The following is a 14,960-nucleotide window of genomic DNA, read 5'->3' as shown; positions in this document are numbered from 1 at the left end:
CTCCTGGCCATGTTCCTCTCCAACTCCTTTTTTTTCTTTTTAATATTTATTTTTGAGAGAGAGAAAGAACACAAGCGGGGGAGAGAGCAGAAAGAAGAGAGGGAGAAGAGAGGATCCCAAGCAGGTTGCACACTGCCAACACAGGGCCTGGCAGAGGGCTTAACTCATGAAGCATGAGATCATGACCTTAGCTAAAATTGAGTCGGACACTTAACCGATGAGCCACCCAGGCACCCCCCTCCACCAGCTCTTGAATATCGTCTTCATTCACTTCCAGTCCCATGGTCTTCCCTAAGAATATAATTTCATTGACAACTGGCAGCTCCTATCCATGAGTAAGCCCCTCTAAGTCATGTCCAAGAATGCAATCAGGCCACAGTTTTCTCCAAGAAGAACTGAGGGTTCTCTTGCTGATCCCATCCTAGGCTTTACTGAGGACCTTGAGACAGTTCACAATGTAGAAATTATTTTTCCAAACTCTCGGAGGGTAAGGTTTGTTCCTTAGGTCACCTTGAAGCATCAGTGAAATAGTGCTTTGGTGTAAAGCTTTTTAAAGTTAGAAGGACTGGAGGACTGGAGTGGTGCTGGGAAGAAAGAACTTGACTTTAATGAACTCGAATTCCTCCAGTAAGTCATCCTCAAAGCCTGGAGGATGAGCAGGAGCATTATCCATAACCAGCAAGGCTTCAAGTGGCACCTTTTCTAAAAGGTGTTTCTTCACTGCAGGACCAAAGACCTTGTTGATCCACTCAATGAACAAGATACGAGTGACCCAAGTCTTACTGTTGGACCTCAATATAACATTTAGCTGGCTCTTCTGCACCTTGCATTTCTTGAAGGCTTGTGGATTCTCAGAATGATAGATGAGCAAGGGCTTGACTTTTAAATTACCGCTTGCATTAGCACAAGAGAGTGAGACAGTCTTTCATGGGCTTGTGATGGGGTATTGTATTCTCTCCTTCTGTAAAGTAGGCCCTCTTTGGCATCTTTTTCCAAAAAAACTGTCACCTCGCAGTTAAAAACTTACTCCAGCCAGTATCACTCAGAAACCATGAGCTTCTGGAACTCAGTAGTGAACACCTCAGCTGCCTTAGTGTCCAAATTCACAGGCTCTCTGTGCCTCACAACACTTTGGATGCCATTTCTCCTCTTACAGTTATCAAACCATCCCCTGCTTGCCTTGAAGCCTTGTTCCTTTTCTGTTGACGTACATGGTGGTTTACTTACAAGGCTGGTGTACAAGGCCTTTGCCTTACTGCAGATGAAATTCTCTCTCATGGTATCACCTGCTACTTGCTTCTCATTTATCCAAACCAAAAGTAACTTCTCTACATCTTCCAGAACACGTGGCCATTGCTTTGATATTTTGCTGCATCTAGCCCCCTTATTTCTTCTTTAATATTGTGCAAATGGTCGATGTAGACTTCTAAAATCTTGCAATTTCAGCCACTCTCATTCATACTTCACGATTTCCTTAACTTCCACCATAATCATTTTCTTCTTCTTACCACCTTTTTTTTTCAACCTTTTTCTGTATGGGGGCCACTGTATACACTCTCACAGATGTTGACTATAGTACAGTATTAATAAACTCTTGTCATATACTGTATTTAATGTAACTGGCAATAAGGCAGCAGAGCAAAGAGTCTATATCTGCAGGCAGCCTGACCTAGAATGAAGCAAAGCAATCCTAAGCTTACTCTTGTGTGGAAAAGCAAAGGACTGTCCATAGGTGCATTAAAGTGACCAAAAATACACTAATGCCAGATGTGGACACCTTCCAACGTTCTGAAAAATCAGATTTCTGCCAAATACCTTGGCCTGAGACCAGCATCCAAGCAAGGGAGACAATCACCCACAGTCCCACAGCAAGAGAGAGAGAGAAGAACCACTGGCTCAGTTGTGATCATGTGACATTCAACATCACATACTACTCATACTGCAAGACATTGCTCCTTTATCAAGTTAAAATTTACTAGAAATGTTTGCTGGTCTTACAGAATACTCACAGAACAAGTTACTCACAATCCAAGGTTTTACTGTGTGTGTGTGTGTATGTGTGTGTGTGTGTGTGTGTGTAGTGATTTTGAGTAAATCACAAAGAAAAAGTAAACTGGAAGAAAAAATTTAAGAACTTTTTTGCTCTAACCAAAAAAATTGTGCCCAGAATATTTTAAGAACTCTTACAATGCAATAAGACAACAAACTACACGGTTTTAAAATGTGCATAAGGTATGAATAAAGACATAGAAGTAGTCAATGAGCACATGAAAAGATGTACAACACATCATTAGTCAATAGGAAAAAACAAATTAAAATCACAAGTGAGATACCACTCTATACCCATTAAATATCTAAAATCAATTTGAAAAGCAGTAATATCTTCCTTTATGAATTTAAACCCCGTAAGTTTTGTCTTGATTATCAATGACAAAAATAACTGTATCTGTGCTATACAGTAAAGCATGAGTGATTATCCCCACTTTATATGGCTTCTAATCCATTAATCTGATTACACTACATGGGCTTCTCAGGTTTTTATTTTTTGAATTATCTATAGGCCTACCTGTAATAAAGTAAGCACTGTATTTTTCTCAGGCTCTACTCACTCAAATAGCGTCATCTTTCCATAACCTCCACGAATTATCTTTTTTATACCTTCTTACATAGCTAATATATCACTCTCCAAGTTGGGCGGGGGGGGGGGGGGAGGGGGGGGAGGGGGGAGGGAAGGGGAGTGTAAAGAGTGTTAACTGTGAGGAAATGGTTTCCTATGCTTAAAATTTCCATTCAGTACCATAACCTTCAACAGGGACCTGTCCATCAGCACCTATCCCTTAGGCTCTCAAGTAAGCATCAGTATGGGGCAAAATCATCTTTCTGCTATCCTTTTCTTTTGTTGTTTCTATGACAATCTTGAATGCTAATAAGCACATAATGAGTATGGATTCAATATGTATCTGTCAAATAAACAGAACTGGGGTAACAGTCCAATTCCAAATCCACAATTCTAAGGATACTCTGTTCCAAAAGGAAGGTAGAAATCCAGTCTTCAATTTATTACCCACATGACTATTAGGAAAGGGTCTGAATCCTAAAAACATCCTCTCTTGAAATCCTAACTCTTCTCACCCAACACAGGATACATGCTGCTTTGTATCAGACACTCCCTGTAGTATTTTGCCTAGCTCACCATGCCCTTTCTCGGAGTTGTCTCCATCCCCAGAGCCCTGAAAGTCTTCTTTACACCATATCTGTATGAGTACTACAACAAATTAAAGGATGAGAACCAGGGTTGATATTTGACCTAAATTGTTCACCTGAATTCTCTTCCTTAGGAATTCAGAATTAGGACTGAAGTGGTCTGGGCTGGTATCTTGAATGAAGAAGCTATGAACTTGAGAGGTATGGGATGACCATGTGCCCGAAAGACAAAGAAAGCTTATTTGCATAAATGAAGAAATAAATTACAGAGAAAAGCAACAGAGAGTATACTGCCTAGTTTCCTAAGAACCTAAGTTCTATTTCCTCAAGAGATCCAGCTATCCCTGGGTTCTGTGAAACACCCCTGTATTCTCCATAAATAAATTCCTTTTCTTTTTTGATGTATCCAGTGCTGGTTTCTTTTACTTGCAGCCAAGCAAAGCTTGACTAAAATAAGCTTACTAAATCATAAATCAAATCATATTTCTTTTTTATTTTTCAGTATTTTTTTATACCATATACACTGTTGACAGGCACAGATTTTACATTTAACTCTTTTACTTTGCCAGTATACCCACTGATGCTTTTTATTCCCTATTATCTCTTATATTATTTCCCCCATGTATATGAATTCATGACAACTCAAATTCCTCTACCATCTCCCCATAAAAAAAGCTGATGCTTTTCATAAAAACATTTTCTTCAATTTTAGACAATGGATTTCAAAATTAAATCACCAGTTTTCTGTCACTTTTTTCCAGTTTCCTGCATTCATATTTCCCTTTTACAACTGTTTTTTATAATATCCTCAATTAAGTGGATTTTTTTTTTTTACAGCTGTCATTTTAAGAAAAAGCCTCAAATGATGATAAATAATGACAACCAAGAGGCAGAACTTCGTGATTAAGAGCATGGGTACTGGAGCAAGACCTACAATATGAATCCCAGCTCTGTCCACTAATTCACTGCATGTGCTTCAGTTAAGCTCAACTTTTGTATTTCCATTTCCTCATTTGTGAAATGAAGATAATGGTACCAACTTCATAGAGCTGTTGGGAGGGGATTTAATTTATATACTTTAAAATGCTTAAATAATGCTTGGTCTAGTAGTAAGAACACCATAAATGCTAGCTTCCAAAGTCAATATTCAGTCACAAAAGTAAAATGTCCTTAAGTCAATGACTGATCAATGGTACTCTTCAATACCTAATGCTCAGAAATGGAAGCTCTAGGATATTCGGTCATTTTAGATCAAAGATTAAATTACATTTCGTATACTCCAGGCCAGCACAGTCCAACAGAATTTCCTGCAACAATGGAAAAGTACATGTGCTATCCAGTAGGATAGTCACTAGCCATGTGTAGCTACTGAGCACTTAAAATGTGGCTAGTGTGCCTAAGGAACTGATTTTTCTTCTTTTTATTTTTAATTAATTTAAACAGCCACATGAGGCTAGTGGCTACTGTATCAGACAGTACAGCTCTAAAAAATAAGTCAGAGGGGCGCCTGGGTGGCTCAGTTGGTTAAAAGTCCAACTTCAGCCTAGGTCATGATCTCACCATTCCTATGTCGGGCTCTGTGCTGATAGCTCAGAGCCTGGAGCCTGTTTCAGATTCTGTGTCTCCCTCTCTCCCTCTGCCCCTCCTCTGCTCATGCTTGGTCTCTCTCTCAAAAATAAACAAACATTTTAAAAAATTTTTTGTTTTTAAGCCAGAAAAGTTCAAAATATAGTTTAGAAAAATTTGTCAAAATTACATAGTTGTCAAAATTAAGAGGATTTCTCATTACTCCTCATTTAATTGGAATATGCCACATCTAACGTGCAAATTAACAGATTCTATCAATTTCCCCAAAAAGCTTGATAAAGGTGGTAACAATGAGGGACGACCAGGTAGCTCAGTTGATTGTGTCTAACTCTTGATTTCAGCTCAGGACATGATCCCAGGGTCATGACACTGAGCCCCAAGTCAGGCTCTGTGCTGAGCATGGAGTCTGCTTAAGATTCTTTCCCTCTCAGGGTGCCTGGGTGGCTCAGTAAGTTAAGTGTCTGATTCTCAGTTTCAGCTGGGGTCATGACCTCATGGTTTCATGAGTTCGAGCCCTGCATCAGGCTGTGCGCTGCTGGTGTAGAGCCTGTTTGGGATTCTCTCTCTCTTCCTCTCTCCCTCTCTGCCACTCCCCTACTCACGCTGTCTCTGTCTCTCTCAAAATAAATACATAAACTTAAAAAAACTTAAAAAAAAAGGGGCGCCTGGGTGGCTCAGTCGGTTAAGCAGCCGACTTCGGCTCAGGTCACAATCTCGCGGTCCGTGAGTTCGAGCCCCGCGTCGGGCTCTGTGCTGACAGCTCAGAGCCTGGAGCCTGCTTCAGATTCTGTGTCTCCCTCTCTCTCTGCCCCTCCCCTGTTCATGCTCTGTCTCTGTCTCAAAAATAAATAAACGTTAAAAAAAAAAAATTTTTTTTAATAAAAAAAAAAACTTAAAAAAAGATTCTCTCCCTATGCCCCTCTCCCCTGCTCACTAATTTAAAAAAAATTTTTTTTTTTTATTTTTCAAAGATAGTAACAATGATAAACTATGGCATGATCATGCAAAAGCTATTTTTGCCACTGTGTGGGAGAGACCTGACAGCATAAAATTATAGACATAACAAACATATGACATTCAATGTCAGCGAACATCCTTAGCCTGAAGGCCAGTTGCAAACCTGAACACTATTGGTAGATACTCTAGAATCTACGAATTCAGAGTGAAGGGGAGATAGAAGGGAGAAAAGAAATCCCACCCCCCCACCACCCACCGCCATGTTCTTGAGCTGACAGCAAAGGATACCAATTTGTCCTCTTTTATTCTAAAAATGATGACCTCTTTGCTTCCTACTATTGAAATAGAGAAAAGAGGAAAAAATATGCCAGGTGACTTATGTATACATTTAATCCCATGAATCTTAACAGACCAGTAAGGTAAGCATTAATAACCCTATTATAGCAAAATTGGGAAAAGTGAAACAACTTCCTAAGATCATATGAGTAATATATGGCAGAGATTTAAACCTGTAGCTACTTGATGCTAAGACTACATATCAGAGCTGCCTTATCAATACCAAGCCTATTACTAGAAACAAGGCAGCAAGAGGTCTTAAAATAAATCCACCCTGCTCTGGCCATTCTAAATAGCAAAACAGCAGGATCAACAGTATCAAGAGAAGAGAAATGAGGAAACAGATGGATAGGAAATACATCTGGGATGCTAACACATGAGCTTCACTGGTGCTAAAATATCCCTATGTGTTTCCTAGTATATCCTAAACAGACAGCCTGGATCAATAATCCTCTTTAAGGGAGAGGTATAACAAAAAGGAAAAAGCAAGTGCAAAAAAAGGGTAAAAGCAGAAAAAAAAAAACAAAAAAACCCCACAACAACAAAAGGACAAGATCTCAGGTAGAAACGTCACCAGAAACTACTTATAGTGCTACGAATAACCCAGTGTCCCAAAATTTATATACATATGAATCATAAAAATTCAATCCTATAAAATTACCAGGCAATTCAGAAATGCAGAAAGGACCTCATTTGAACAAGTCTAAAGAAACATCAAATTTTATTTTGCTTTAATCAAACCAAATAATAAGTCTATTGCTACAACATGTGAAAGAAATTATGTACACATATGTGTTGACTTGTCTACATAAAGCAAATGTTCAAGGTGAGTTTCTACTTTCAGTAAGCATTTGCTCTTACTGAATCTGTACTTGGAAATAAAATACAGGTACATCTCAGGATTCAAATCCATCTTATGCAAACTCAGGAACCAAACAAATTCTGCTAAATTTTTAAGATTCTATTGTTTGATAGAAACCATATCCATCATCATCTGAATTCTCACTCTTACTATTCAAAACCGAGGAACTGAACAGATGTACATGACTCAGTATTCACTATCTAGATTATCCAAACTGAGACTATGAATGCAATAGATTTAAACTGCAAGCAATATTTGTGAATCTTATATCAACTTTTAATACAATTTCACATAATTTACAAAATCAGGATTGTTTTTTCTTTTAGCAAATGTAAGCATTCTGTTAAAATCACATAAACACTAGCTGCAAAATAGATCTGAAAAAAAAAATTTTTTATACATTTTATTCTTAGCGGTTTGCCAGAACAAGTTATTAAGTTACTGCCTCTCAGCTCCAACCAAACCCCAAGCCCTTCTTCCCAATCTGCCTTAATGATGCTAGAACTGGGACTCTGTAAACCACATGTGCTTTGCCAGGTGGTTTCCTATAAGGTTCTACCAAGAGGGAGCGTTTAAAGATGGACCACAACTCTGGGGAAGGAAAAAGATACTGGTGCCTTCTAGTTTATTCTTTAGGCTTCATAAAAGCATTACCCCACCAAAGATTTCTTCACTCCTACAACAGCAGATCCTCCCCCATAGTACTAAGTGAATCCCGTTTATAGTTTTCCCAACACCTGTGGAACTATTTTCATCATACACCATTGAAAGACACCCAGCACTGATCAATACCCATTCCTCCGAGGTCTGGGTCTCAAGCCCTAGGGACCCCTCTTTTGAACTCAGACACCAGCGCAAGTCATACAGTGCCTTCTCCTCAGAGGTCCAAGTTTTGGTTCTACAGGACCCTTCCTTTAAATCTCTAGGTTTTCCCTTCGGTCTCAGAGCCCTTGGGGCTGGCAGATGCTTCTGGAAGTCTCTCTCTGCATGATCCTTAGAGTTTTATTTTTATCCTTTCTGTTACCTAGTTAACATTCTGTTAAGGTATCTCTGTACAAATAAGTGGTGTGGTTTCTGCCCCTGACAGCACCCTGATTTAAGGAAAAAAAAAAAAAAAAAAAGGCTCATTATACAGAATACAGTGTTGTTACAATAACTTGCAAATATTCAATGCTACCTATACTAACAAGCAAAGAAAAACAAAGTGTTAATTAAAACCAACTTGGTCAAAATTAAAGAGTATACCTTGCTATTGTAGGGAAATAGGTGCTATTTACATAAATGGGTTAGGAAAAAAAGCTTAGGGCTGAAAGCTGCCACCACTGGGGTGAAAACGCCAAAGGTTAGCTAGTGAAATATTGTAACAGGATCGTAAGTAAAACTACTTTCCATCTGACAGCAATGTACTATTGTACTTTGATCAGAAACTCCATTTGCCCCCCAGACCCTTTGCTTTTTACACATACAAGTTAATGATTACTATCTGATTGTTTTCTCCACATTCACATATATAAGATCTTGTTTTCTTCATGTTCACCACGTGGGTAATATCTTGTGAGCTCAATAAATTTGGAGCAGAAACCCCTATTTGGGGCTCCTGTCTCCTCCCAGACATTTGCCTCTCTCATATTCAATTCTGCATCTGCTCCATTGCTGGACAAGAGAGAACTCCAGACTCACAGTCTGTGACACCTATCACTACAAAATTTTTTGCAATCATTCTTTTACAGAAATATGGGGTGTCTTTTTCTAATTTACACATTAACACCTACTAGTATAGAACTGTATGATACGAAGACATTAAAAATGGCCATCTCTCTCTGCCTTCCCCAATTTTCTACAATGTGTTATTTTAATACATAAAATAGAAGTTCAATTTAAAAAATAATCCTAACATATTCAGATTAAATACTGAATATCTACCAAAACAATACTTAACTTGTTTATTAGCCTAAATATTTAAGGTAGTGGGGCATAATCCATTTACTACCCTTTCCTACCCAACAGATTTTTAAGTATCACATACTTTCATTTCAGCCCCTACCTTCATTTACACTAAAAGGTCCACTCCCACTCTCACCTATGCCTACAAATCCCTACCTACCTACCCATTTTCTCATTCTGAGCCACATATCCAGCTCTTGACCACCAACTCATATACTTCCTATTTTGAAGCTAGCCATTTTCTAGATATACAGATAGTACAACCCAAGATACATATAAAGGTAGTACGTACAAGTAAAGTATGTTTATCAGTGCATTTGAGTTAAGAGTTCTGACTATTCCTATTTGGATCGTGTCACTGGGGAGGTCATTTCTGGTTTGGGGAAGACTATGGGAAAGCAGACTAAAATTTGTATGGTTTTAAGTAATCCAGTTTCTAACCCACCACCACCATCAAAGAATAGTCATTCTTTTCTCTTCCTTGTATCAAACTCAAGGCTTGCCTCCAGTTACAAAAAAAAATCAGTGACAAACGACGGTTTTCTACCCATACATTTAAGACTAGGAACTCTCTGCTTCGTAAATGGACCATGCAGAATATTAACAGAAATGAAAGCTGTATATAAAACTACCAAATAACCCAACTCAGACACCAGAGTCCTAATGTTAAATTTATAGCTATATGTTCAAAAAAGATTCTAGAATATTATGCACAAGAATTGTCAGTGTTACAAATTACCAAATTATCAAATAACTCAAGGTTATCTCTTTTCTTTCATCATCCCTTCCAATTCTATAATTCTACCAAGCACAAAAGTTAGATATACATTATTCCTAACCCAATGTCACATGCAAGCTTAAACCTTAACATAAAAACTCAAATAAAGGGGTTTATAATCTCAGTCCATGACTTTGGTATAGGATTATTTCAGCATATTCCACAACTAAAATTACTTTCAGGAAGTCTAATCAACAGAAGATCAAAGTCTGAAAAATATCCCAATATGACCATATCCAAAGTTTTAAACATTCAAAAAAAGGGTAAAATGATTCCTCCCATCATACTGGGCAGTAATCACTATTAGGTCAATTAGTTCCACAGGAGCTTTGGGAATTAAAGAAACGATAATAGTCTTTTTTAAAAGGTTCTATTCAGAGCTACATAGGTGTCCCTTGTTTGGAGGCAGGGGCAGAGGACACACAAAGTAGAAAAGCAAACCTCTCCATCTATTTCCTCAAGCTGGAGATGCATTCTCAGGGAAAGAGGTGCCATAATGGCAAAGATTAAGGCTTTCCTAACTGAGGACAAAGGATAGCCATCCCTGACCGGCTGAAAATTCAAGAACATAAAAATGCAAAGGAGGGATAAAAAAATTATTAGAGTGATGAATGTGAATTCAAGGAATCCTTGGCTTGAAAGCAGTTTTGATTGTCTAGAATGCCACAGAAGAAAAATACACACCCCTGTATTTCCCATTCCCTTTCTCTATTTTATTTTTTACCTTAGTCCTTATCACTAACATACTTTTTGTGCTCACTTCAGCACCATATATAACAACAGATTCTTCTTGTTTATTAATTGTCCCTTCACCAGAAGGTAGCTCCAGATTATAGGATTTTGATCTGTTACGTTCACTGTTACAGCCCTAGCATTGAGAATAGTGCTTGACAACATATTAGGTGCTCATATGCTGAATAAATGATGCACTAGTTGAAGCAGTTGCAAGTAGTTAAATGATGCTTCCATCAACACTTCATACGCTAGTCTGAAAGATTTTAATTAACAGATTAGACTTAGGTTATTTTTTCAGACTGTTCTCTGGGACCTGCAACAACCCCTCAGGGGCAACTGTGGGGGTAGAACATGAAAGCCTAAGCAAACAGAAAAAAGTCCTGTATATATCTGTTTTAGTCACTGGATTTCACATAAGATTTAATTTGTAGAAAGGACTTAGCAACTTCAAAAAAAATCTAAGACTACTAGGTTGTATGTAACTTAGCTCCTACTTTTTACACTTTATTTATTGCAAATGAGGATCATCAAGGTGTCATGTTTACATCATCATTTACAAAGAGATAAAAACTAGCACTGAGTCTTATTTAATCTGCTACACAAAGGCAATCAAAATTTACTGGGTATTTTCTAATTAAAACAAGTAGAAAGCAGAATCCTTTTTTTTTAAAAGGAATGACAAAGAAGTATAAAAATTTTGTTACTCCATATACAAGAACATATGTAAATTCACTAAATGGAAAGTAAGACCCAAATCCCATTATCACAAATGTCTCTGTGAGCAAAAATATCCCAACCCATCAGATAGCATAGTCTGACAAAACTATCAGTATTTTATTACAAACCTCACCTTGAATTCATCCTAATATGATCTGACCAGCATAACTTTTAAAATGTTACATGTTCCAATAAGGAAAAAAAAGAGTACTCACCTTAATGAAGTTACAGATGGACAAGCTTGTCCATACAAACCCATCTGGCCACAAAGAGAATCTGAAAAGTAAACAAGAGTTAGTTATTAGAAGCTCCAAAGTAAATTAAACTGTAAATAAGACTCATTTCTAATTAAAACACTCTGAAAACAAATAGAAGGCTAAAACATTCACCACTATCTGAACAAATACCCATATGAATCAAAAATGCTATTAAACGATAAGAGGAATTATACTGAAGACGACAAACATACCAGAGAATAAGAGAAATACACTGTAACATCCAAAGGAGCTGAAAACTCAAAATTTAGCAAATTGTTAATGCTTATGATACACAGAGACTGCGTCCAAACTATTTAGTAGAATCCCATGGATTGCAGAGAGGTGTCTAGAGGAGACCAAAGAGCTGAGTATGCAGGTTCCCATCCCCACATAGCTGTCCCCCACTCTATCTACTCTTCAATCAAAGCAGTGCTATCTTTCCTGGTTTTATACACCAGACTTCACTAAGACTTCATCTGAAGAATGGTTCCATTATTTTAAAAAAAGAGTTAATAATAACATTTGAACAAAGGAGTTTGGAATAAGAAGTTCCAGGTTCAAATTCTACTGTGATACTGTGAAACTTTGAAGAATTTATGTAACCTCACTGAACCTCAGATTCTTCACCTGTAACATGGGGATAAATACCATCTATGTAATTTTATTTACTCATCAGGGATAAACTGCAGGTTTGTTGTTAGATTAAATAAATTAATGAGCAGATGTAAAAGTCTCTATTAGCACTACTAATTGGCAAAAGGATGATCCACAAGTGTCTACAGGTAACATGAATGAGAGAAGCTGGAATGGATATAAGCATATACACATGAATACACTGCACAAATGGTAGAGACTGTGTGCAACTAAAGAAAACATGTTCATGCTGCAGGGGATGGATCAGCTACTATTCCCAGTTCCAGCCAATTGCTGTTAAGCAGGACTGCAAGCCCAGTATTCTAAGAAATAATTTTTATTTTTTTAAGATTTTATGTTTTTTTAAATCTCTACACACAACGTGGGGCTTGAACTCACAACCTCAAGATCAAGAGTTGTTGCATGCTCTTCCAAATGAGCCAGCTAGGTGCCCCTCTAAGAACTAATTTTTGTAGAGAAGCAAGACATCCAAAATTTTATTTATAATCTCCTGATTTTTATTTTCTTAACACTATGTGGACCAAAGAAAACATCAGATTTTGTCCCAAGTTTATAACCTTTAATCCAGAGGCTGACTGAACTCCCTGCATCTAATTGTTCCCGCACACACTGGACAGAGACAAGGCACTTCTCTTTCTGGCAGAATGACAGACTAGATAGCTTAATCAACATGCCACTGAAAATTAAAAACAATGGATAAAATCTTTTTAAAATCTTTTATAAATTAATCAATAATCCTGCCAAACACTAAATACAAGAGAGAAGCTAAAGAAGTATACAGAGTACTGAAACCAGCTTTCATTCACCTTCAAGGCGTTTTGCCAAACCCTATGAATTTCAGCTTGCAATTACAAGGCCTAACGGGACCCAAGGTACAAGCAGCAAAGTCCAGGTGTTACCCAATAGAATAGTAGCAAGGAAAATGGTTTCTTGGCACTGAGTGCCAAGGAGGACATGGGGGGGCGGCTATGATAGCAATAAAACAGTATCTCCTCTGATATTCATAACCATAAGCTGACTCTCACTAGATTATGGTTTAAAAAGCTTCATACTTAAAATTTTCTTTAGGGTAGTCTTAGGATGGTAATGTTCCCCACCCATCCTTGAGAAAAGCAAATGCAAATCCTTTCTGGGGAATCTGCCTTTGATCTAGGCCTAGAAGAATTTCCACAGGTAAGGTTCCAAAATAAATAAATTCACAATAGAAAATCACAAAACCCAGAAGGAGGGAGGGGAAAAAGTCACAAAACATAGAAGAAAACAAATCACTCAGAATAAGATACAGTTGAAACATCAGTAGGCAGAATCAAAACCTCCAAGACTTCCAGATATGGTAACTACTAGGCACTTTACTGTTTCACTTTATGGGTGATTTAACTATCCTGTATTTCAATTACCGTATGAATCTCAAATCTGTATCTCTAGCAGGGATCAATCTCCTAATCTTCACATAAATATCTAATAACATTCTATCCTGGAAAACCGAAATCTGTCATTTCCAAAACAAAATTCATCATCTTTCTTTAATGTCTTTCCTATCATAAAATGACACAATCCTATTATCTAAGAATGGCCTTCTAGCCTAACTCCTTTCTTTGCCTTTGTTAGAGCAAAAACACTTCTTTCCAACTCTTGATTTCTATGAGGAATGACTGACTTCTCTAAACACTCCTGGGCTCTTAGCCCACTCCTCACCAAAGAGGTAAGTAACTTGGCTACTAGGTAGAGATAACTCCAGGACTCTACATCCAGGACTCTACTGGCAGTGATCTGGGTATACCTGCTCTGCTGACCCTAACAATCTAGATACCAGGTGGGCTGTCCCATGGTCTAAATTAGGTCAGTGGGGATAAAAGAATGTGGAGAGTGAGCTAGACCATTTGGTTTTTAAATCTAAACCACATTCTACAGTCGTCTACAATATCAGCTTTAGCAAAAACAAAGGTAACTCCTCAAAAAGTTACCATATGAACCAGCAATTCAACCCTAGACCTGTATGTATGTGTGTATGTCTATATAAAAAATCTTCTTTGGGACAGATGGACAGACACACACACACACACAGATTGGTATGTGCACATCCCAAAAGAATTTAAAACATATGTTGACAAAAACTTGCATACAAATGTTCATAGCAATATTATTTATAATGGCAAAAAAACAGAAATAAAACAAATGTTCAACTGATGAATGGATAAACAAAATTTGGCATATCTACACAATATCCATACAATATACAATATTATTCAGCCATAAAAAGGAATGATAATCTGTAACATGCTACAACATGGATGCTAAGAGAAAGAAGTCAGACACAAAAGGCCACATATTTGGAAAGCAGATTAGTAGTGACCGTAAGATGGGGGGGGATGCAGACGGACTGCTACCAGGTTTTTTTGGGATGATGAAAAGTGTTCTGGCACTAGACAGCAATGATAGTTGTACAAAACTAGCACAAAGTTTGTAAAAAAAAAAAAAAAAAAAAAAAAAAAGAAAAGAAAACCCAATTTTAAAAGCAGTAATATTTTATTTTTTCAACTGTCTGTTCTTGTTTAAACTCCTCAGTTCAGAAATCAGGCAAGGGAACAGGATCTTATATTTTGAGTCCCCCAAACATCAACACCTTTAGGATCCCCAATGGGTTACCAATTACCACCAACTCTAGCTCCTAGATATCTTTCTAATCTGCTCTAGCTTCAATGCCTTAGTTTCAGTTTTTTGCCTTTTTAATCCAGATAACTGCTCCTAAATGGTGAACCCCAGGCTGGGGTTCTGCCAATCTTCTCCCTACCCAGCAAATGATCAGCAACATGGAAATCTCACAAAAGAAGGTTAAGGTTCACAGTTCAGTCAGGAAAGTCTCAGTGTCCTCTGAATTATAAGATCATATTTCTGAAGCCAACTGTAGTTGAATAATTGTATTAACTAA

The 14,960-nt window shown here is 37.6% G+C and overlaps 1 protein-coding gene and 1 long non-coding RNA gene across 6 annotated transcripts in view; one reads left to right on the top strand and one right to left on the bottom strand.

Moving 5' to 3' along the window:
• LOC131504907 (uncharacterized) overlaps positions 1–3,558 on the top strand; it is a 44,047-nt gene extending 40,489 nt beyond the window's left edge. For both annotated transcript variants that reach the window (XR_009258180.1, XR_009258181.1), the window contains exon 6: positions 3,339–3,558. This is a non-coding gene — a long non-coding RNA (uncharacterized LOC131504907). The remainder of the gene's footprint in view (positions 1–3,338) is intronic.
• FOXJ3 (forkhead box J3) overlaps positions 1–14,960 on the bottom strand; it is a 151,124-nt gene that overhangs the window by 117,007 nt on the left and 19,157 nt on the right. For all 4 annotated transcript variants that reach the window (XM_058717817.1, XM_058717818.1, XM_058717815.1 and 1 more), the window contains exon 2: positions 11,336–11,396. In XM_058717817.1, coding sequence (XP_058573800.1) covers positions 11,336–11,379 — 44 coding nt within the window. In that variant the 5' untranslated portion in view covers positions 11,380–11,396. The remainder of the gene's footprint in view (positions 1–11,335; positions 11,397–14,960) is intronic.

The sequence above is a fragment of the Neofelis nebulosa genome, chromosome 2 (genome assembly GCF_028018385.1).
Source record: "Neofelis nebulosa isolate mNeoNeb1 chromosome 2, mNeoNeb1.pri, whole genome shotgun sequence".
NCBI lineage: Eukaryota > Metazoa > Chordata > Mammalia > Carnivora > Felidae > Neofelis > Neofelis nebulosa.
Note: the sequence above shows the minus strand (reverse complement) of the source record. Positions and strands in the feature narration are given on the sequence as shown.